Source organism: Schistocerca cancellata, chromosome 4 (assembly GCF_023864275.1).
Source record: "Schistocerca cancellata isolate TAMUIC-IGC-003103 chromosome 4, iqSchCanc2.1, whole genome shotgun sequence".
NCBI lineage: Eukaryota > Metazoa > Arthropoda > Insecta > Orthoptera > Acrididae > Schistocerca > Schistocerca cancellata.
In genome coordinates, this window is record NC_064629.1 from 793,422,086 (window position 1) to 793,446,134 (window position 24,049).

Below are 24,049 nucleotides of genomic sequence, written 5' to 3' on the forward strand. Positions count from 1 at the left end.
ATTTTTGTGATTCTTGAGATCTCAGACGCCACTTAATCTATTTGATACAGGAGGTCGATGATTAAAGACATTTTTAACGTATGAAAGCGGCAAAGTTTCCTTTCTACCACAAAAAACTTCGTTCAACACGTGCTGGAAGACAAAAATCCAAACATTGTTCAAGAGAGACATTAGACTGAGAAGAGAAATTTTATTCTCTAGTGTTGGATACCTGCGAATGGGCGTAGGTCTTACGTCATAAGGTTGCGGCTTTTATGTTGTCTGTCTAACTCTTATTGACTGCAGTTGACAGTTTGAGAGATTTAGTGTTGAAACTGTGTAAGTTTATTTTTTTTATTCCTCTGTATTACTTATCATGTAGTAGAGTCTTATGTTTTAGGATTTCGAATAGTATGTTAATTTGTACGCTAAGTTGGTGTTATTTGAAAGTTTTGGCATTATTAGTATTGCTAGTAAAACTGACGCATCATATAAGGTTCATTGGTACGGTTCAGAGAAAGGAAACGTGCAATAATGAATGAATGTATTGGAACGGCTTTCGTCTGTGACTGCCGTATTTAATTTTCTGGTCTTCTGCGTGTTTAAAGTTATACTACTTTTCCAACATCTGTATTGTCTGGAAGACCAGCAATTAGTATGCTGGAATGAAACTGTGCAATAAACGCAGCTAACATTAGTTCAAGAAAAATTCATTTTGTGAATTCCTTGAATTTGTCATTCTGACCGCTGGTGTTCCATTGAAAATTGTGTGATAAGTATCGCATGGATTGAGCAATTTTTTTGTGGAACATGTATCAGAGGATGCAAATAATGTTTTTTACACCGCAGTTTGCATAAGTTTGTAACTAATATGTTTCACTAAACGCCAAAGCTAAACAAGAGTTTAAGTAACTTGTAGGAAAACTCTAATCTGACTTATTGGAGAACAGGTGTTTTGTTGCAGTATCGAATCTAATAAATTTAGAGAAATATTTTACTTAAAACACCACAAGTTTTGGCCGTGGTTAAACTTTGCTGCTGACTGTGGATTTGTGACCTGTCAAAAAGACTTAGAGAACAGGAGCAGTTAAAAAATTCATTTTGTGATTGACATTATATATTAGGGTAAATTAAAGCGTGGAAATTTTGACCCTATGCTGCAAAGGTACTAGGAAATATGTCTGTTCCTATCAAATTTGTAGCTGTGAGAGTAAATTTCCATAAAGGTCATGCTGCACAGCATAATGTTATTCTGGAGATACACTGATACAGCAAATAAAATGTATGTTGATGTCAGCGAGAGCTCTTTCTTTGTCCTGACATCAGCATTGAAACTATGAATATAGTATTTCAGAAGTCGAAATTAGTTCTGTTACTAGTTGGTCAAGTCATGTACTGTATGCAAAATTCGAAGTTAGTATATTGAACTACCTGGCACATATTAAAATATGTTGCCCATTTTGTTTCTCCAATGAAGGTTTTTGTGAGCAGAGGTGCTTTAAAACTTACTGATTGTGTAATTTAATGTTACGTGCATAATTTTCTGTACTTACTGTTGAAATTTTGTTGTAGGCAAATTGTCAAAATGAGCAGCCAGTATTACCCTGCACAGGTATGTAAGTAGCTGATCAGTTGACTGTATGGAAATGCTAGTCCCTTTTCTTATGACACCATGTTTCTTGCAGTGCAAACCTACAGTTTTTCCTGCTCAGCCGTTTGATGCCAAAGCTGATGCAGAAGTGTTAAGAAAAGCAATGAAAGGGTTTGGTACAGATGAACAAGCCATAATAGATGTTCTCGCACATAGGGGAATTGTGCAGCGGCTTGAAATTGCTGAAACCTTCAAAACTCTCTATGGGAAGGTAATGTGCTTTATAATGGTCGGTAATTCAGAATTATTAAAATGCTGATACTGGTTGTAATTAAACTTGAAATTAGTTGTGTAGATAACATACTGGATCAAAGACTAATATTAATTCATATTTCACTGACTCAATCTGACTAGTATGGTGTGTTTGAATACCAGTAAAGATCGATCAGCAGTTTGAATGTTTTGTAGTAAGCTCTGTAAAGCAAATGAATGTGTCATGGCAAAGTACATAGATAGATCATGTATACATTTCATGATGTGGGATGTTACTTTAACAGAAGCTTTCTTTACACAAAATAATTTTTTTTCTTCACATTTTAAAATTCATCTGACTAGGTGTCAATCAGAAATTTTTCATTCTGCTTTTAATTTTGGTTGCCAGAACATCTTGCCCTCATCCAGGTGCATTTTGCTGTAATGTGTGTTTTATTGTTGATAATTGTTAAAGGGAACAGAAATTTTGGCTCCTTAAAATACCAGATTTTCATACCCAGTAATCAAGAAAAAGTGCTAGTAAATGCAGAAGTAGAATACTCTAAAATTGTAATATTTAAGTAATTAAACAAATGACTTCCAGGATTTGATAAAGGAATTGAAGAGTGAACTGAGTGGCAAATTTGAGGATGTTATCATTGGGTTGATGACACCACTTCCTCAGTATTATGCTAAGGAACTACATGATGCCATGGCTGGAATAGGAACTGATGAGGAAGCTATTATTGAGATATTGTGTACCCTGAGCAATTATGGTATCAAGACCATATCAACATTCTATGAAAACTGTGAGTACCATTTTTGTGGCACAATTTGCTTCTCAGTGCATGTAATGACTGGAGAACATTAGTGTGTTGGATTTACAGCAGAGAAATTGCTTTGGCAAATGTACTATAATGCCCTATTAATTGCTGTAATAGATATGAGGGCATGATAAATTTGTAGAAAGTTAAGCTTTCCCTTTGCTATAAGTACCGAATTAAAAATACCTTCTCAGTGACTGAGGAAATACATATTTCCTACAATAACAATAAGTAACTCAAATAAGAACATCGGGTTTCAAAAAAGACAAGGTGTCAATGTGTCCAAAACCTAATAATTTGATCCAAGAAGATTCATTCAACATACTGAGTTGCATAAATTACTTGGTTTGTAACGGTATTGAGTTACTCATTGTGGACCGGTAGAGTGCCACATAGTCAACAGATTAGTATTTAGGAATGAGCTTCAAATTTCATCTGGCAATCCCCATCAATTTTGTCATTTCCCTTAACATATATACTAAACTGGTAGCTTGTAATGGAGAAAGGAAAAATAAATGTGAGGTGCACTGTTATATGAAAGATAAATTTGTCTCTGCCATGAAAATTTATGTAGAAGTTTCGCAGTTCGTATTTTCAGTCTCTTTTGGTACAGTTGTATTGAAAAATATCTTGATAATTACAATAAAAGTTCGTGAAGCTCATTTCTCTCTGTAGATAATAAATTTAAATATCTTTTGGCACCTGTGTAGATTGACCTTTAATGTGATGTCACAAAGGTAGAACCTTCTGGAATATAACATTGAATTTAAAACTGATTTGCAGTAGTTGCCTTCAATTATTGCATTCTGCATGTTTAATTTGTAGCATTTATGATACTGTTAATGAATTTGGAACTTAAAAGTACAGTTTATAGCTGCAAAAGGGTGATCTCAAAATTTCTGTAATTTTATGATTATTATTTGTAGCCAGTCACAGAGCAAATAATGTTAAACACAATTCCATTGGTAATCTGTAATGGCACCTCCACTAACGAAAAACTTGTCCTATAGTTAAAAGTGGTACTGGTAATAGGTGAGTGGGTAGTATCTTGACAAAGAGAATTGTTACAGCAATAGTGATTCGGAAGTTTGCAGCCCCCTCCCAATAGTCTCATTTATGGTAACAAGGGTAATTATTGTAGTAATAATGGTGACTCCTTTATCATGGAGTATTTGAGCCTAGATTGATATTCCAGTATCATAATTGTGTATGAGTGGTATTTAATCACATTTAAAACTTAAAATTTCACTTTTGTTATGTTTTCCAAGTAGTATAAATTTTGAAAGCTAAATAATAAGTTTACTATTAATGATGTGTAATAGTTTTGCAGAAGATAATTCACATTGATGACGTAGTTTTTAGGTGTTGGGTTTTTCCCTCTCTCCAGTAAACATAAGAGTTATGTTGTACTGTGAGTTGTCTTACCTAAGATGTTAAAATGCGTAACATGTTTCCCTTGGCACAGCATGATCATTAAAATGTAATGTACGTTTCATCTGAATTAAAGAAAATAGTCTGGCCTTAGCAAATTTTGGTTTTGCATTTTGAACTGATAAATGTAAGTAGTTGCTTGCTATCATGATTTGAGTTTTTGTGGTGAAGGGTACAAAAAGTCTTCGAATTGAAGGAACTTTAATGAAAGATTGATAAAACTGTTTCCTGATCATAAATTTTACTTTGTTAAAGTGTATGGCAAAAGTTTGGAGAGTGATTTGAAAGGAGACACATCAGGCCATTTCAAACGACTCCTTGTTTCTTTGTGCATGGTGAGTAAAGTACCTGTTTTGTACAAAATTAAGGCTGTCTTGGCCACTTCTTTACTTATTGCCTGTTTGTTATTGTCTTGATCTTTCACCAAAATATAATTTTGCCATTTTGTTAGTGTGAGCAGCTGATTTTTGTCAAAGGCTCGCCCTCCATTGCTGATGACTACCAGTGCAGGCAAAACATCGGAAAATTGCTAAATAAATAAATTGGAAGTACTGAGACAGAATAAAACAGGCAATATATTGACCTATTTTGAGTAGCGATTTAGATTTTATATGCTTGTGTGCACAATGGGAAAGTTGCATGTTAGTAATGGACAGTTGCTTGACATATGTTCTGTTCAGCATGTTAAATTGGTTCTAGAATGGTTTTCCTTTCTATGACGTGTTCTGAAATTTCATTGTGTTACTTTAGAAAATAAAATACATCTACTGGACTTCTTAAGTTGTCTTGTAGGTTAAGTTATATTTACCCAGAAAAGCAGACTGCTTTAGCTGTGGTTACAGGCTGTGATAAAGTTTTGTGACCATCAGGACATACGAAAACTGCCCTCAGGTGATGGGGCACTACCTCATTAGATGTACATATAAATTCAGATGGTGAAAATCTCTTGGTCTTTAATGGTTTTGCTAGTCACTTACTGCTATAAACATTGCTGTTAACAATATCAAATGATCATTCCTTTGACAGTCATATGCTGAGACCAGATACACAATTCTACTCCCCTCAGGAACAAAACCCCTTTCCTTGGCGTGAGAGATGAGCATAAAGCAACAAGCTTTTGCAATGTTTCCTTTCGTCTGTTGCAGTTGCACATTCTGACTTCTGTTCACAGATGGCACCTATAAGAAAAGTTCCTTGTTGGCAACATGGCTTCTTTATAGAACACAAATTATGGTTGCCGATTATGCTTTCTTGACTTTTGTTGCTTTTGTGTTTCTAAGTGTTCTAGAATTTTGTAGTAATGAAAGCCATGCATAGAACGACGTACATCATGTGTTCCACTAACTTTGGCAGTTTTATCTTACACACCTCTTGGAAGGAATTGCATTAGGTGCCTAAAACAAGTATGATGTTGGATGGGGTTGCCAGGTAGCCACACAGCAGTATCCTCTGGACAATGCTGAGTACGTTGGTTGTTCCAGAACTCAAAATCTCCCAAGCATGAAAATGTGTGTGCTGGTGGAGACTAGGACATTGATTCCAGGCAACTTTAACCATGTTAGGCAGCTTTCACTGGGGAGAGAGCACCCACTGTGGGTGGTGCTATGGTAGGTGATTGGTGATGAAGGTGCTCACTTTCAAATTGGTGGCCACAAGACCACAGTGGTATCACCAGATTAAATAAGCAGATTCACTGAAAATATGACCCAAAGACTTACTTCATTGGCCACACTGTGGAAGGAAAGTTAATTTGAAAGAAACTGCAAGAAAGACTCCTATTTGATTGAAAGACATTTTGTTTTTCTTTTCCTTAAAGTGTATAAAGGACAAATTCGTGAAAGTAACATAAATCGGCAAAATGTGAATAACTCGTATTCCAGTTAATGATGGCTGCTATTGTCACAAGCATTGCTCTCCTGTGAGCTTGGTAACGTTACTTCAACCACCACTCTTCAAAAGTCCGAGTGATATCAAAGGTTTCAATTTCATTGCAATCTGACACTGGAGTAACTGAAACACTGTATGCAAACCTGGAACAGAGTATACATTTTTTCATTATATCCAAGGGGGACAGAAGATACTGATGCTTCTAGTTCAGGTTTTGAAATAAACTTACTATTGGAAAAGTAAAAGTAATAAATTATTCTGAAAAGTTATATGGTACTCCCCACCCCCATGGTGTTCTAAAGGTTTGTGTTTCAGGCACAAATGACTTCTACTGTGAAGGCAGTGGACAGTTGCATCATGAGAACAATGGAACCAACACATTGTGTGTAAACTGTGGAGAGCATTCCCCTCTTTTGAAATGATCAGTTTAAGGACAGGAAGAAAAAGTACAAATTGACTACTCCTGTATTTAAAAGCAAAGGAAACAGTGCCTACATCCAGTTCCAAATCCCTGCAAATAGAGTAATTGTCATCTTCCTTAGTACTAGTTAAGACACCCACTTGTCCCTCAATGTCAGGCCCTGGTGATGTCCTAAAACATGTCTCATGAGGGAAAGAGGGGCAACAGTCCCTTCTTGTTTCCATTTTTACCTGCAGTGAGACCTTGGTTCCCTTGCCCTAGCTTGAAATGACTCCTCATATGGCATCCCACCCAGTGAATGGTTCTTTCTCTGGGGCTACTTGACATAATAGTTCTGTGGCCAGATGTCAGCATGTGGTTAAAGTTGGTGCAGATCGTGGATGTAGAAATATTAAAATGGTTCTCATCCTCCTGCCAAGATTTACACTTGAATACCCCAGCTAGAGATAAAACTGTGTAAGGTTCTAAAAGAACATTAGAGAAAACCAATGGAGTAATTTGATCCATAAACTCCAGTTGCATCAAAACAGCCACCCCAACACCAGGTTCGAAACTGTCCATGTACAATGATTATCCACAGAACTATATGGTTGTTTTAAGCATCTAGGAAACTTTTACTATAATTTCATCCTCTAATAAACATAATGTTTCAGGAAACAAATACCCTGAAACATGTATTTGTGCTCTATGTAATCACCATGCCTATTTCAGAAGTATTTGGCCCTGAAAGAGCATTATGGCTGTCAAGTCACGTGTGAGAGATCATTGGGTCTACTGTCCATAATGACCATATCTCTAGATCATGAGTTGAAACGTCTAGATCGTTAATGTTAAATCGCAAAGTTGGAGAGTAAAGAGGCAACAAACTGCAGGATAAATTTCCCTCGATAAATTTTTAGGTTTATGTTCAGCCAACTGATGAAATTGAATGGAACACATCATCACTGGTCCTTCAGCTATGCATATTGAACAGAAACATCGCCCACTCAAATTAGTGTGGCCTGTGGCACAGTAAATGTATTGAGCCATTGTGCTGTACTTAATCTCCTCCCCTCAAGCTAATTGATGGCATGAGACATATGAAAGATAATTGCATCCCTTCCACAGTGAAAATATAAGTGCTCACCACTATGTGCAATTAAAATAGATTGGCATGCTTTCAACACTGCCCTAGCAACTGATGCTGTGCTACTTCCTAAGGATACATCAGTGACACTACAGGATAAGACTGCCACAGTACTACAAGCAGTGTAGTTGACTATCTCTCTTTGGCGAAATGAAAGCTTCCACAGTTAAAAATGTCTCACACCTTTCCTCGCTAGTGAAGGAAACAGAATTCCCTTTCCATCTGCTCCCACACAAAGGCTCATTGTTTCTGGTCACACAAGGCTTGTAGAAGAAAACAGCTTCTCTGTTACAAAATGTCTGGAATCTAATACGTAAGGCCTCTTTCAGTAAACTCCAACTCCTAAACACTTGGACTCGCACAACCTGTGGCCAAGACCTGATATAATCCACAGTTAAGTTTGACATTTGTGTCATCTTCAGTTGTATCTGGTATGAGGACAAATTCCCAGTCCAATGGAGGATGCAGAAACTGACCTTTCACTGCAAGAGAATCCCCAGGAGACCTTTTTCTGCATTTGGTCATCCCATGTCCTACACTTCTCAGTTTTGTGGCTGTCTTCAAGTTGCTCTTCCTGTCACCTTGTTTTACACTTCTGACAAAACTGCTGAGAAATAAAATTTGATGTCAACCTTTGTACCTTTAAGAACCGTAGGCTTTAATCCCTTCAGGAGAGGACTGTGGAGCTTAAAGTTTGGTTCTTTCCAACCCTCACTCAGTGCAATCGCACTTTAGTATTCCAAAATTGTTCAGTGCTTTTCGACTGCTCTACAAATTTGGAAGTTGGTATATACATAAAATCAGAGAAAGGCAACCAATTAATGATAAAAGATTGGTGTGTGGCACACAGAAAAGTAATGGAAAACATTTAATTACTTTAAGCTCCTTCCTCTTATTTTAATAGTAGACCACCCATGAGTGTGTCAGTGTTACTTGTCAAAGCTGTATTCATTGGAAAGGCTTCTTGAAGAAAGTGCAAAATTAACAAAGTAAAATTTTATATTGACAAAAAGTAAACACCAAATAAAAGTAGAAACTGACAAACATGTGAAACTCAGATTAATAATGCATAAATGGAACAGTATTTCAGTTTCACAATGGTTGCTTTCCTTTGAAGTGTTGTTAACTAACATATTCACCTGAATATTATGGATTTGTTCCCCTTTCACTGAAGGGGATTAGTAACTGGTGCTAAAACTGAACTGTAATTTTCAGGCCAACAGAGATGAGAACCAAGCAGTTGATCATGCAGCTGCAAGAAGTGATGCTGAGGCACTTTTCAATGCAGGTGAGTGTATATGTGAAAGATTTGTTATATTTCATGGGGTTGTGTGTTATTACACACAATGGCCAAGTTAATTTAGATGGTAGTCATCTGACTCATGTATAATGTATGTGGATGCTATGGGTGATTCATTTTGAAGCGACATAATTTGGCGTTACCATTCTTTCTCTAATTTCAAATTGAGATATACAGTATCTTTCACTGTTTTGAAATTTTAATCAAAACTACTATAAAAATAACTCTGTAATATAGAGAAGTTTAGTTTCTCATGCTTCTTGAAGATGAACATAATAAAATTTCTATTGCCCAGTTTCAGGGCAAACAAACAATATGCTGTAGATTCCAGAATGGACCATGCTCTGCAGTAAATTGTGTGCTGAAGTCAACTTTATTGACAAATTTCCTGCACAGTGTGTGAAAACAATCTTACATTTTCCAGGAATATTCTCTTGAAAGTGCTGTCTGGTAATATTCTAAACAGTTTTGGTTCTTTGTAATGAAATACTGTCATGGTAGATGTTGCTCTCACCTGTTGCCAATGCCAGAAATAAATCGTATGCAAGGTTGTGGCTGTTAGTCACTGGCATTCAACACTGTTGTTCCCTGTACCACACAATGCATCTTCATAACTCGCTTGCAATTAATAACAGTATTTCTGATCAGTGCAAGGCTTGAACTTGTCATTTTGCTATCTTTCAGCCTAGAAATACTAAGAAAAGTGAGCACATTACACTGGGTACTGGAGAATGTTTGAATGGGAGTACATAATGGAAAAATAAGCTGCATTCAGCTCCCATATAACTTGTTGTTCAGTTAAAAATCTCACATTGTAACGGACTACAGGTGATGCACAGTAATCTGGCAGTCATTATACTTATTGTGTGTGGTGGTGCGATGTACTGTTGGACACAAGACATAAATGCCAGCTAGTCAACGTAGACTGCCTGTCACTTAAGTGGCCATCCCTCAAATTTAAACCCCCCTCCAAGGGGCTCATGGTTCCTTCGTGAGTTAGTGCCTGGCCCACACGGGACCCTGAGCTATTGCAGCCAAGTCTTCCTTCCCCCTGCCCACCCTCCCTATCCTCGCCCCTTCCCTGTTGCCACCTCCTTCTCATCTCTGGGTGTTCTGATCTATGTTGACCTGGCTATCCACCTGGTTTCCTGTATTGGTTGCAATTTTGTTCCTTCTGGTGTTCAGGTCCCCACTAGAGATTTGACCTCCACTTCAAAATTTCCTATTTTGAGTGTGAGCCATATGGGTAAGAACTCCCTCCCTAGTGTATGCAGTGGGAATATCTCCACCCCCATTCCCCCACTCCACCCACATGGCTGAGCCCCTTCACAACACAGGAACCACACTACTGCTACCTGAGCTGTTCCTTCCCCATGTATGCCAAGCAGTGGTTGCTTATCTTGTAGCATCGGAGCTCCCAGCAACGGCCACCATGAATGATCATAAAATGCTGATTTGTATGACCCTGCAACCATCCCTTTCTTCCCTTCCCTGGCTACACCATGGGAGGAGGGCCAGGCTCGCCATCTTGGGATGAAACCCTTCCTCTGTTACCTCGTCTGTACTAAGACAGATGGGGACACTCACCATGACAAAACCATAGATTTCCATGGAAAATATCAAGGACAGGTTTGAAGTAGTTTCTTAGTAACATGTGATTGGGCTCCCTGTTGATTACAGCTTCTGGCACCCAATTTGCAGGGCTTCATGCCTGTGATAGTCTTCGTAATGTCCTGGTGTCTATTACTCCTCACCAATCTCTGAATATGGTTGAGGAAGTAATTTTTCATAGGGACCTCATCCTGTGAATTGATGAACTCCGGGCTAATCGGGAGCGGTGTGGCATTCATTTTGTTAGACGTGTGCAAAAGGGTCACAGACACACATACTGGTGCCTTCATTCTGGCTTTTGAGGGGATACATTCCCAGAGAAGGTAAAGGTTATGTGCCACAGATGTGCTTTCGGTGTTTGTGTTTTGGGCATATGTCTTGCTGCTGTATAGTAGACACTGTGTGGCAACTGTGGCTGCCCACTCGATGAGGGAAGCTCCTGTGTTCCGCCACCTGTGTGTCGATTGTGCTGACTGCCACTCCCTCTGCTTGTTGAATTGCCCAGCTTACAAAAGAGAAAAGATCAAATAATAAAAGTCCCTGGACCACCTGTCTTATGCTGAGGCTCACCCAAAGTATGACACTCCATCCAGTGTCACTATCTTCAACTTTTGCATCTGTTAAATTTCCTCCACCCTCCCCCTTGTCCTTACCCCAGTGCCATACCTCTCTCTGCTACCCCCTCACCTGGAGTTCCCATGACCTCTGGTCAGGGAGCCTCTTTTCCTCCCTGGCTGAAGTGCCCCCATTCTTTGGCATGTGCTTGGTGATCGGGCTCCCTCCTGAGACCCCTCTCCCAGGCGTCTCTCAGGCAAGAAGACCCTTACCACCACTCGGCCTCGAGGTGCACCATCTGTGTGCCCCAAGGTTGCCCGCTCTTTCAGTTCGTTCTTCCAGTAGCTTGTACACCCCCTGTGCCCTGCCCTTCTCCACCCCAGAAAGAGTAGTAGTAAGAGTAGAAGAGATCCCAAGACAATGCGCCCCTGGAGTTGCTATCTCCCACATCGCAACCGGAGTCTGGCATCTTATTTATGGATGTCACCACCATCCTTGTAGGTGACAACTACTGACAGTGACCTGAACTCCTCCTTCGGCTTCATGTTTGCCTTAGACTCTCGCCACATGATCATCCAGTGGAATTGCAATGGATACTACCAAAAATGAAACGTCTTGTTTCCTCCTATTCTGCATTCTGTCTTGTTCCTCAAGAAATGCATTTCTGTGATTACCACTCTCCAACATTTTGTGGTTATTGGGCATTCTATTGGAACCATGCTGGCCCCGGCATAGCATCTGGTGTGTCTGCACTTTGGTTTGCTCTGATGTCATTAGTAACTGGAGCCCCCCTACGTACCAGCTTGGAAGGGGTAGCGGTTGGAGTGCAAACGACTCCAGCAATCACTATTTGTAATGTCTCTTTCCCCCCATGTAGGCCACTTTATGTTGCACTGTCTACCTTAATTCAGCAACTCCCACCCGCGTTTCTCCTCCTTTGGGACTTCAATGCCTACTATCCACTACGAGGGAGTGTCACTTCAATGGGTAGGGGTATCCTAATTGAACAACATATCACTGACGATTTGTCTCCTCTATGATGGTTCCTGTACATACATCAGTGCTGCTCATGGTATCTTCTCTCTTATCAATCTCACAATCTCCTCCCCTGCCCTCGTGGCTTCCCTACATTCATCATCCCATAATGACCTTTGTGACGGTGACAACTTTTCAGTTATTCACCTGCTGCCACCAGGCAGGCAGGCCCCCATGTTGGGCATTCTGCATGGCCAATTGCCTTTCATATACATCTGCTGTCCACCTAGATGCCTCCCTCTTGAATTCCATTGATGTAGTTGTGCAAGGCATCTCTGCCACTATTTTTCATGCTGCTGGCACTGCTGTCACCTGTCCACAGGTCCGCCTCGTCATTGACAGGTACCCTGGTGGACCAAGGATGTTGCAGTCACTGTCTAAGAGTGCCGACAGGTGCTGCAGCAATTTAAGCAACACCTTTCAGACCAACCTCCGCAATTTTAGGCCTTTCTGTGCTAAGGTTCATTACCTTATGAAGCGGAGTAAAAAGGAATGCTGGAAGTGCTGTGTTTCCTCCCTGGTGACGTATGCCTTTTTATTGCAGGTTTGGTCCAAGCTCGGTAGCCTTCTGGGTCAACCAGTCCACTGTCCAGGTTCCGAGCCTCAAAGGTGCTCTGTGCACTGATCCAATGGTCCTTGCAGAACACCTTGCAACACACTTAGTGATGGCATCTTCATCTTGGTCCTACCCTACTATCTTTCTCCAGCAGAAATACAGTTGAACAGACCCCCTCTGTTTCATGCCGCACAACGTTGAGCCCTATAATGCACCCTTCACTTAATGGGAATTGGTGCAGGCTCCTGTCTCTTCATGAGACAGCCCAGGCCCAGATTCCATCCATAACTAGATGATCCAACACTTTGCCATTTCCCAGAGGCAACAGCTTCTCAAGGTCTTCAGCCACATTTGGCTCAAGGATACTTTTGTCAAGATACCGAAACAGTATAGTTATCCCCATCCTTAATTCTGGGAAAACCCAACGTCCCTTGACAGCTACCACCCAGCTAGCCTGATGAATGTACTTTGTGAACTGCTAGAAAGGATTATCAGCTTTAGAGTATGTTGAGTACTCAAATCTTGGGCATTGTGTCCCTGTACCAGTGTGGCTGCTGGACAAGGCAATCTCCAACTGACCACTTACTCCAATTGGAATCAACCATCTGACAGACATTTACTCACCGCCAGCACCTTGTTCCAGTCTTCTTTGAACTACATAAGGTGTATGACATGGCTTGATGCCATCACATTTGTTACCCTCCATGACTGGGGCTCCCATGGTCCACTTTAGGTTTTCATCAGCAAGTTTTTCTCACTGGCTCTTCTGGGTTTGAGTTGGTACTTCACTCAGTGCCCCTCAGATTCAGGAGAATGGTATCCCACAGGGTTCTGTACGAAGTGTCACACTTCCTCATTGCCATCAATGGGCTCACCTCCGTTGGGCCTCTGGTTACCCCGGTGTTATATGTTGACCAGATTTTTGCATCTGGTGCAGCTCCCACTCTGTAGCGTCTGCTGAGTGCCAGCTCCGAGGCACCATCTGACGGGGCCTCTGTGTGGGCCACTGCCCATGGCTTTTTCTTCCTCCAAAACATGGGTTATGCATTTTTGTCATCGACCTGCGGTACACCCTAATCCAGAACTTCGTGTAGGCAACTAGCTCCTCGATGTTGTAGCACAGTACTGTTTCTTGGGCTTTATTTTTGATAACAAGCTGAAATGGCTGTCGACATTCGCCACCTAAATACTACATATAAAGTGGAAGCTTAATGTTCTACACCTCCTGGCCCACACATCTTGAAGTGCAGACTGTTCCATTGTTCTCCATCTTGACTTCGCTCTGGTCTTGTCCAGACTACATTATGGTAGTTAGGGTTATGCCTCAGCAGCTCCTTCCACTTTGAAACTCCTTGACCCTGTCCATCACTGTGGGGTGCATCTGCCTATTGGTGCCTTTCATCTTAGTCCTGCTGGTAGTCTCCTCACGGAAATGGGGATTCTCCCTCTACACATCTGACAGAGCCAACTCCTTGTTTCTTACACAGTTGCCATTTGCCAATTCCCTGGCCATCCTGTGTACCTTATGCTTTTTGTCAATGAGGGATGTCTCCCTCCTAACACCCACCCATAGGTGGGATTGCCTGTTGCAGGGTGTAAACGACCCGGGAGATCTGGGGAAAAACCTGGGAATATTTTCATCCATGAGAAAACCGGGAAAAACCTGGGATTTTTAGAATTCTGTTTTTTAGTTAAATTTTTGTAACAAGTGTCTGCCAGTAGCAAAATCTGTCAAAGGCTTTAGTAAGACTATGCAATGCTTCATAACAATGGCTTCCAATAAGCATGACACCACAACTGTTTACATTAAATTCTTGTGAGCGGGTCTGTGCTCATGCGCAGTTGAGTCGTGCATGTACCTTCTCCTGCTTCTGGCTACAAAAGTGCGGCTGTTAGCTGTATAACCAAGCAGCGAGATGCTACTCAGAATAGCTTTACTGGTGCACACAAGTTGCTATATTCATTGGGGCATCTGCCCTGGGCGGCAGTTTGTCGAGCATTAATTGCCTTGTGGAACAATGAAAATTTTTGTCGGTTTGCTAAAAAAAATATGGCTTTATTGATCTTTTCCACTGAGGCGGTCAATTTATTTGAAATGAAGTGTTCAGTTCTACAGTATTGGCTAGTTTCTACTGTGTACTGCACTTCAAGAGCACGTTTTCATCTTCTGGCACTATGCCGCAATAAAGAACCAAAAATGAGATAATACAGTACTGGTACGCCAAGAAAATTTACAACCGAATCGGGATATACAAATGTGCTTCTATAAGCAGAATTATGCATTTTAGTATGGTTCATGAAATTCCTCTGATGTCTTGTTTCTTTTATGACGTAATGTAAGATCTTTCAATGTTTTACACGTACGAACATACGGGTTTCCTGCATCATCGTAGCTGCGCAAGCGCGGCGACGCTTATCTGGCACTCTGGCAACTGCTGAAATGAACCTCTAACAGGTTGCGGGGAAAATATTGTGAATGATTGAAAAGCGTTACCGCCAAAGTAAATTTCTTTTTACACAAAATGAACTAAGTTAGAGAATGTGCGATGAATTTCTTAAATTGGAGCGTTTGACTCTCATTTAAAAATGGACTGTTTGAAAACGACCATTTAGAAAAAATTTCGAGCCCCAAAGATCAGACATTTATGTCGGTATTAAAAATGTTACTGGCATAGTTGTGTGATGTATCTTAAAGTGCAACACTTGCAAAAAGGATAAACATTGTACGAAGAAGTTTAGCTTCTTTTGCAGCTTATTAATCGTCAAGAACAATATTACATGTGAAAGCTCTGCTTGTCTTGTAGCAACACTATGTATATAGATTTACACCATTACCTTTTCCTATTTGTGTGTACGCACTACTCAAGTGATAATGCTATTGGCTGACTACATAATGTGTCCCAAGCCCTGAATATCCGCTGTATCGGCTGGCAAGATCACATGACGTGAGCTATGACTGGCTTACAAAAGCGCATCACAATCTAGATTTCAATGCTTCGGAAAGCAACATTTGGTGTTTCTTCAGAGTTCAGTTTTCTAAAGGGCTGAGAAATTCTACACTGGTGTGTAAAACCATAACCATTCAAAGGATTCAGAAGTTTTACAGTTCCGAGGAAAAGTATACGGTCACTTAACATGGAGGAAGTGTGTTTTCACCTGGAAGAAAATTTTTTTTTAACCTGGAAATCTGGGAAAAATCCAGGAATTTTTTTATTTACGTGTCAGTGTATAAACCTTGTGTTGGTGTGCGTCACCCCTGCCTGTCAGATGTCAATCTCCACTCACTGGACTACACCCTGTGTTTTTCCTCCCATTGGATGGTGCCTAGACCACAGATTAGGACAGATCTATTCCAGGGTCCTAAGATCTCATATGGTTTTTCTGGCATCTTGTACATGCCATCCTTGAAGAGTTCAAGGGCACAACCATCTTCTACATTGATGGTTCTAAGACAGTCGATAAGGTGGGATACACTTTCACGTCTCCTACTGGCTTCAAACACCATTTATTGCCTGGATCATGTAGTGTGTTCACAGCAGAGGTTCTAGCCATTAACAGGGCACTCCTTTCTGTTTCTCAGGCCTCCCTCCACAGTGTCCTAATTCGTTCTTCACTCCATGAGCAGACTGCAGGCTATCGACTAATACTACTCTAGTCACCCTTTGGTCTCTAATCATGATGTCTTTGCCCTTGAGCGTGCTGCCTGTTCAGTCGTCTTTTTCTGGGTCCCAAGTCATGTTGACATCCCACGGAATGAACTGGCTGTTTGGCTAGAGAAGCAGAGACTTAAACCCTCATATTTCCTTTCATGATTCCAGCTGCGGATATGTGGATCTACGTCAAATCTCTTTGCCCAAAAGTGGAATGCCAGCTGGAGCACTAGTACTCATAGTAATAAACCCCACACAATCAAGGAGTGTACTGCTGTTCGCTCTTCCTGACACTCCTCTGGGAAGGAATCCACTGTTTTTATGCTGTTTACACATTGGTCATAGCCAGCTCACCCATTGTTTCCTGCTACATAATGACCCACCCCCACAGTGTGGTTGTGGAGCCTTCCCACTGCACCATGGTTCCTCATGGTCTTGCGTACTGAAAACTGTTGGTCCATTGCCCCAGTAAATCTGTTTATTATTCAGAAAGGTGTTCATACAATTGCTGGCCCTGTGAAATCCTGCTGTCATTTACAGAATGACACTTCACTTTTGGAGACTACTTCTGATTCTAAAGAACAAACTCCTTGTTGCCTCACTTCTCCACAGCTACCATGTTTGTGTCGAGGACCATAAAACTTTGAATTCTTCCCATGGTGTCATTTACCCAGGCTGCTTGATGGTCTAAGAGAGGCTGAAATCAAATCTTATCTCTCTGATTGGGGTATCGTTGCTGTCCATCATGTAATGGAAAAGGTAATCGTCCTTAGTGCTCACCTGCACCATTTTCCTCACCTTTCATAGGGTGCTGCTGCCTTCCAAACTCAAAGCAGGCTAAGACATTATCACAGTCCAGTCATACATTCTGAATCTGATGCACTACTACTAGTGTCATAGTTTCAGCCACACTAGAACAACTTGTCGACACCCAGCCAAATGTGTAACCTGTGGTAGAGATGCGCACGAGGGTGATTGTCCGCCTCCTTAACCATGCTGTAACAACTGCAATGGTGGCCATGCTGCCTCCTTCGTCCTGTGTATCTTGTGAGTGGGCAATCGGAGATCCGGGTACCAGAGAAAGTGCCTGACCCAGTCACAAGTTATTGACTAGTCGCAAACCCTGTGTTCTCCCATCTGGCACTTCTGTTCTCATTACCTCTCACTCTACGAAGGATGTGACCATGTAGACATGCGACCTCTAATGTCCGCCGCTCATGGTCTCGCGGTAGCGTTCTTGCTTCCCGAGCACGGGGTCCCGGGTTCGATTCCCGGCGGGGTCGCAGATTTTCACCTGCCTCGAGATGACTGGGTGTTTGTGTTGTCCTCATCATTTCATCATCATCATCCAGGAAAGTGGCAAAATTGGACTGAGCAAAGATTGGGTAATTGTACGGGCACTGATAACCACGCAGTTGAGTGCCCCACAAACCAAACATCATCATCGACCTCTAATTCAGCTCTGAGGTTGTGAAGTCACCCCCAGCTTTGCAACAAGCCATCAAACTCTTGCCTCAAGTGAAGCCACCAGCCACACAACTGGTAGTCTGGAAAGGACAATAGTACTACTCCCATGAAGTCTTCTACATCCTTCTCCAGCCAAACAACACTGTCTTCCTCTAACAAGAAATGCTCGTAGAAATCAACCAAAGGCAAACAGTCTTCTCCTTCGCCGTCTTGACGATCTTCTTCGATGGTGTTGCCACATGATACCTTAGCCCAGCTGGCCTCAGTGTGCACCACTAACCATTTTTCAGTGTTGGACTGCACAGACCGACAGCACAAGCAAGCCGATGATTCTGTGGACCTCATTGAGCGGCTCTCTGGGACTGAGATCCAGTGCCCAATTCCTGGCCTGACAGCAGCAGATGATGTCATCCTGGACCTTATTGCTAAATGCAACACTTCGGGTTGCCATTTTGCAGGCGTTTTGAGCTCTCCCCACTATCACCCTGCTTTCCTATGTGGGAAATGAGCAGAGGCAGCTTTGGCGATACCCTTCTCCTCTCCGAATTGTGCCGCCTTTACTATGAGGGAGCTAGATCATGCTCTCAGTTCATAGCAATCTTCTGTCCCGGGCCAGATGCCATTCGCATTTACATGTTGCACCTTTCTCTTGTGGGTAGGCACTTTCTGCTTAACACATACAACCACAACTGGGCAGAGGGCACATTGCCCGGATACTGGAATGAAGCCAGTAATACCCATACCTAAGCCCAGTAAGGACAAAAACCTTCCTTCCAGCTACTGCCCCTTCTCTCCACTAGCTGCGTTTGCAAGATGATTGAACGTATGATTCAAGCTCGGCTGGAATGGTGGCTCAAGTCTCGCAATTTACTGACAAGTGCACAGTGTGGATTTCGAGCACAGTATTCTGCAGGTAACCCTCTCGTTACTTTGTACACCCATGTCATGACTGGTTTTCTACAGAAACCCCAGACTGGCCGTGTTTTTAAATTTGGAGAAGGCTAAAGATTGCTGCTGGAGAAATGGTACCTTCCATACTCTTTACACATTGGACTTCCATGGGCACCTGCCCTATTTCCTTAAGGCATTTTTAAGTTTTCAAGGTGCCTGTGGGTTCTGCCTTGGACACCTTTATCCAGGAAAACGGTGTGCCTCAGGGTTCCGTCTTGTGTGTCCCCTCTTTGCTGTCTCCATTAATCCTATAATGGTCTTTCTCCCACTAGGCATCTCCTGCTCCATTTTTGTTGACAGATTTTGCCATCTGTTGCAGTTCTCCAGACATCTGACCTCTCTCTCGCGATGTCTTGATTGTCTTTACTCCTGGAGGCTCGATAGTGGCTTTTGCTTTTCCGCTGACAAGTCTGTATGAATTTATGGCGATGCAAATGGTTTCTCCCACAATCTTTTCATCTTTGGCCTGTTGCCCTCCCATTAGTTGAATCTATGAAATTCCTGAGGCTCATGCTTGACAGGAAACTCATGGTCCTCCCATGTCTTACCTGGCAGCCTGTTGTATGCAGTTCCTCAGTGGTACTTCCTGGGGTGTTGATCGGACTACCCTCCTCCATTTTTACTAATCCCTTGTCAGTTCAAAACTAGACTACGGGTGCATTGTGTGTCTGCACGTCCATTCCTCTTACGCCATCTCAACGCTATCCACCATCATGACATCCTTTTATCCATTGGTGCTTTTTTGCACTAGCCCGGTTGAGTGTTTGTATGCTGAAGCTGCTGAACTACTGCTGTCCTACAGCTGTGACTTTCTCCTCAGTAGGTATGCTTACTGTTGGTGTGCCATGGATGGCCACCCATAATATGCCTCCTTCTGTGATTCCTTTGATCGCCAGTATTGGGCACGTACTGTTTGTTACATCCTGGAGTTGGCTTTTGGCACTTCCTTCGCCGGCTTAACTGCATACTACCTGCAACTTTACCGGTGGGTGTGAACTCTTCACCACCTTTGCTTCGTGAAGCAGCCCATCTTAATCTTGGACTGCATTCCCTTCATAAGGGCACAACTCCATCCTCGGTCTATTGCCTTCAGTTTCATGACCTTCACATGGAACTTTGCCTTTGTATACACTAATGGCTCTGACTGTGGGGTCAAGTGGGCCTTTGTCATTGTCATCCATGTTTTTTGATATTGGCTTCAGGTACACTGCTCAGTATTTACAGCTCAGCCATAAATACTGTAAGCTCCGGCTTAAGCCTATCCCAGCGGCTTGGACGACATCTCAGCCCTCCTGCTGGGAGGAGGTCATTTTTAACTAGGCTGTGTATTGAACACTGCCTTTTTACACACAATCATTTGATAAGTGGAGCTGCCCTACCTCCTTGTACACATTATGCCCAAGTTTTAACTGTCCACTTCCTGATTGAATGCCAATTTTTAACCATTTACGTTGCCACTTAGGTTTTCCGTCTGAGTTATCAGCCATTCTAGCAAATGATGTGTGGGCTGTTGGCTGTGTTTCTACTTTTTATCTGCCAAAGCAATATGGCGAAGGCCATTTAATATTTAGTTTTGGACCTCTTTTTCTGTATGGTATCTTTTATCCCTTTCTCCACATGTCTGTTTTTTAGCTGTCATCTCTGTCAATTGGGATTGAAGTATATTAATTTTTAACATTTCTGTTTTAGTGTTCTATAGTTTTGACTTGGACGCGTAGGACCCCAGTTTTTTGCACCCAAAAACAAAACCACACCAAACTGCAAGATCATATATTCTCTCCGATGATCTGTGTTGCCGCCTGTCAGTACCGTATTTACTCGAATCTAAGCCCCACCTGAAAATTGACTCGAAATTCAAGGGGAGAGAGAAGTTTTAGGTCGCACCTCCAAATTGAAACTAAGTTGGTCCATTGTAATATGACACAATTTAGGCCGAATGAATGACTATACAGCTACAGTAGTTTGGTTTTAGTCGTAAGCTTAGCAGTTAGGCTTTACCAGGTAGCCATTGCTATGCATCAGGCGCTCCATCCGTATTTATACGGGTACCCTTCCTTTTTCATGTGCTTCGTCTGGTTTGAATTGATTGCTTATTTTCTTTGATCTGATAAGTGCCGTTTTCTTTGTTATAGGTCTTTACGTCACTCTAAGTTGAAAATGCATTACTGTAATGTGTCATGCATTGTTTGCCGCTTGCGGCATGGCTTGCTTTTGTGCATGCTACCACCACTTACAATTAAAAAAAAGAGGAATCGTCTCATTAGCGAAACAAAGGCAAGAGACTGCCATTTGTTGTTACTTACACTACTGCTTTCTTTGATAATGATCAACAAGACCCAAATAATAGACTGCGTATGATAGATGATGATCTGAATGAGAGTTTAGCAAAAATTTTTCTCCGTTTGAAAGTCTTTGCAGACGCCTCTTTAGTACATTACATTCTGCACAGAAATAAGTCATCCTAGATTTAAAAATCTAGTAAATTGCCGTGCTTCATTTCTGACTTTTCACTATTAGGCATAAGAATAATACGAATATAAATATGACATGATATGTATATTATTGCGCGTTTGCTGTTGTCTCACTCTAGTTTCGTAGTTTATTAGGCAGACAGGATTTAAATGAGATAGCAGCAAACACGAAAGAATACGTGGCAAAATGTTTATATTCGTGTTATACTTACATAGTGAAGATAATACTGCATGTGATTCATAATAGTTCATATTAGCAACAATCTCTTCTCACAGGCAGGAGAAAATTCAGAACATAGTTGGCCATATTGACAAACATCCCAAACAGTCTTGCCAGTCGGATTTTTGTAGTACATTGAAATGCTGCTACATTCGAAGATTAACAATACGGAATTTGTATTTACTTCGTTGGATAATGTATGAAAATGCAGTGTTCGAAAATTGAGGTGGGGAAAAAAAGCTCATCTTCCACTTTTTTACGCAGGTTTTGGGGCCAGTATTTAGCTTTGTGCCTGCAAAGCATGCCTGTGAAGCGCTACGTATATTCTATGGCAGATGTTAGTTGTGGCGGCACGTACCAGCATTTTTCAGAACTTCCGCTTACTTTGCACTCGATTCTAAGCCGCAGGTGGTTTTTTTGATTACAAAAACCGGAAAAAAGTGTGGCTTAGATTAGAGTAAATACGGTAAGTGGTGTCAATTCGGCACCATCACCCCAGTCTTCCCTTCATGGGAATAAGCTCCAGGGTATTAAGCCTCTCTATGGCTTGAACAACCTCTTCTTGGCGCTCTGGCCATATCATTTTAACTAGGTTGCGTATTGGACACTGTCCGTTTATCCATCGCCATTTAAGTAATGCTTCCCCCACCACTTCATGCAAATTGTGCTAAACTTTTAACTGTCTGCCATTTCCTGATGGAATGCATGTGTTTTAAAAAACCGCTTGCACTCCAGTTTGTGTTTGCCATCTGAATTGTCAGCTATTTTAGTGAACATGCTGGCTGTTGACCATGTTTTACTTTCTGTTTTTTGTCATGTCCTCGCAGTGTCCGGCGACAGTGACTCAGTCAGTTGTTTAGTCCGTATTGTGGTGGGCTAGATGTGGCCTGCAAAACAGAGCTTTGCTTTGAAGATCTGGTCACACGAAGTACAATGCAGTTGCCCAGTGGAGTTACACATATAGATGTAATTAGACGAGGGCTTAGATTTGCAGAGCTTTCGTTTATTGTCCCAGTTCTTTAGGCAGATATGCTCATGTACAGTTGAGCACCACTCTAATCAGTGCAATGGAAGCTCCTCCCAACGTTTGCTTGGAATACCACAGACTGTGAGGTGACGTTTGATGGTGTCTTTATATTGCAGGTGTTGGCCACCTTGCCGTTGCTTTCCACATCAGAACTCTGAGAAGAACACCGCTTTGGGAAACCTACTGTCATCCATGCATATGATATGGCCCCTCCATCTCAGTTGGTGTTTCATTAAGAGAGCTTCAATGCTGGGCAGTGTCACGTGATGCAAAATCTGTTTGGAATAAGGTCTTCCCATTTCATGCGGAGAATTGACACTAACAGCAAAAATTAAAGGTGTCTAGCCTCCTAATGTCAGCTTCATAACAGCACCAGGTTTCTGAAGTGTAAAGTAAAGTTTGTAATATTATTGCTTTGTAGACTGCAATTTTAGTTTGTAGTCAGATTGTGATTTCCGTACTCGTTGATTGTTTGCTAAAAACTGAGGCTGCATTGGCAATACGAGCTGCAACTTCAGTTGTCAAGCTGTTTTCATTTCTAATTTGGCTGTTGTAGCAATGTAGTGAAGGCCACTTAATTTTTAGTTCTGGACCTGTTTATCTATGGTGTGTTTTATAGATGTTTCACCACATCCCTGTTTTTAGCTGTTATATCTTCTGTCAGTTGGGATTGATGTGTAGTCATGCTTAACTCCTCTTTCTCTTTGTGTTCCACAGTTTTGACATCTATGACCCTAGTTCTTTTTTTTCCTCTTAAAACCAAACAAAACATTCTGTGTACACCACGTCAATCTGGTCTTAGCACAGTCTTTAAGTTTCAATAAGAGTTTTTGTCAGGGGTTGTTCTATCCAGATGATTCTTTCGTTCTTGATGTATGTCCAGTTATGGCAATGAATTTGTTCATTCTGCTACATTTTTATATAATTTCATGCATCAAAAAGGTGAAATGTGTTGCTGGTATTAAAACTTCACAGCTAAGACTGTTTTTTATTAAAAAATTAGTGAAGTTTGGCAGTCTTTATCAGGTGATCATGAAAAGCCTGTTTTATTTACACAGCACTGAAGTGCAAACTTGGTTTTAGGCTTCTGTTAAGTTTGTTGTGGTCATTCTAGATTACTGTAGAGGAACAGAAAAAAAAATTGAGACTTTAAATGTACTTTCCAGTAAGGTTCGAATCTACAGCAAGCATTACTGTAGCCCACAACTGGTGAGATATCAAAAATTTGAACATTCTCTTACTGCTGTAGTAGTTACTGAGGCAAAGAGTCAGATTGCTCACAAATTCTGAATTTATAATTAACTTACAAATTACTTTCATACTGTAGGAAAATTGTTTTAACCAAATATCACTTGGTATGCAAGAATTGATCACAAACATTAAGACTTATAGTGCTGCTAATGATACAAAGTAACAGTTCATTGTAGTAATTACATAAAGTCCGCAGATAATTTCATAACAAATATTACTGTTCACTCTGCAACTGAAGTCATTACACAGGTTCTGTATGTGGCAGTTAGTTAAATCAGCACACTGCTTTCCTACTTCTATTGTTATTAAATGAATTTGATTATGGTGGGTAATCAGAAAATCAGGTGCCGCACTCTAACGTGTAGTTGACATAGGGTGATGGCATCACAAAGCAATCACTTAACAGAAGCCTAAGCAACGAAGTTTGCACTTCAGTGCTGTGTA

The 24,049-nt window shown here is 41.3% G+C and overlaps 1 protein-coding gene across 1 annotated transcript in view; it reads left to right on the forward strand.

The window, feature by feature from the left end:
- The first annotated feature begins 201 nt into the window (after nt 1-201).
- LOC126184685 (annexin B9-like) overlaps nt 202-24,049 on the forward strand; it is a 37,070-nt gene continuing 13,222 nt past the window's right edge. Inside the window, exons 1-6 of the mRNA XM_049927178.1 lie at nt 202-318; nt 1,552-1,591; nt 1,665-1,841; nt 2,427-2,631; nt 4,333-4,412; nt 8,727-8,799. Of these exons, the coding sequence (XP_049783135.1) occupies nt 1,565-1,591; nt 1,665-1,841; nt 2,427-2,631; nt 4,333-4,412; nt 8,727-8,799 (562 nt within the window). The 5' untranslated portion in view covers nt 202-318; nt 1,552-1,564. The remainder of the gene's footprint in view (nt 319-1,551; nt 1,592-1,664; nt 1,842-2,426; nt 2,632-4,332; nt 4,413-8,726; nt 8,800-24,049) is intronic.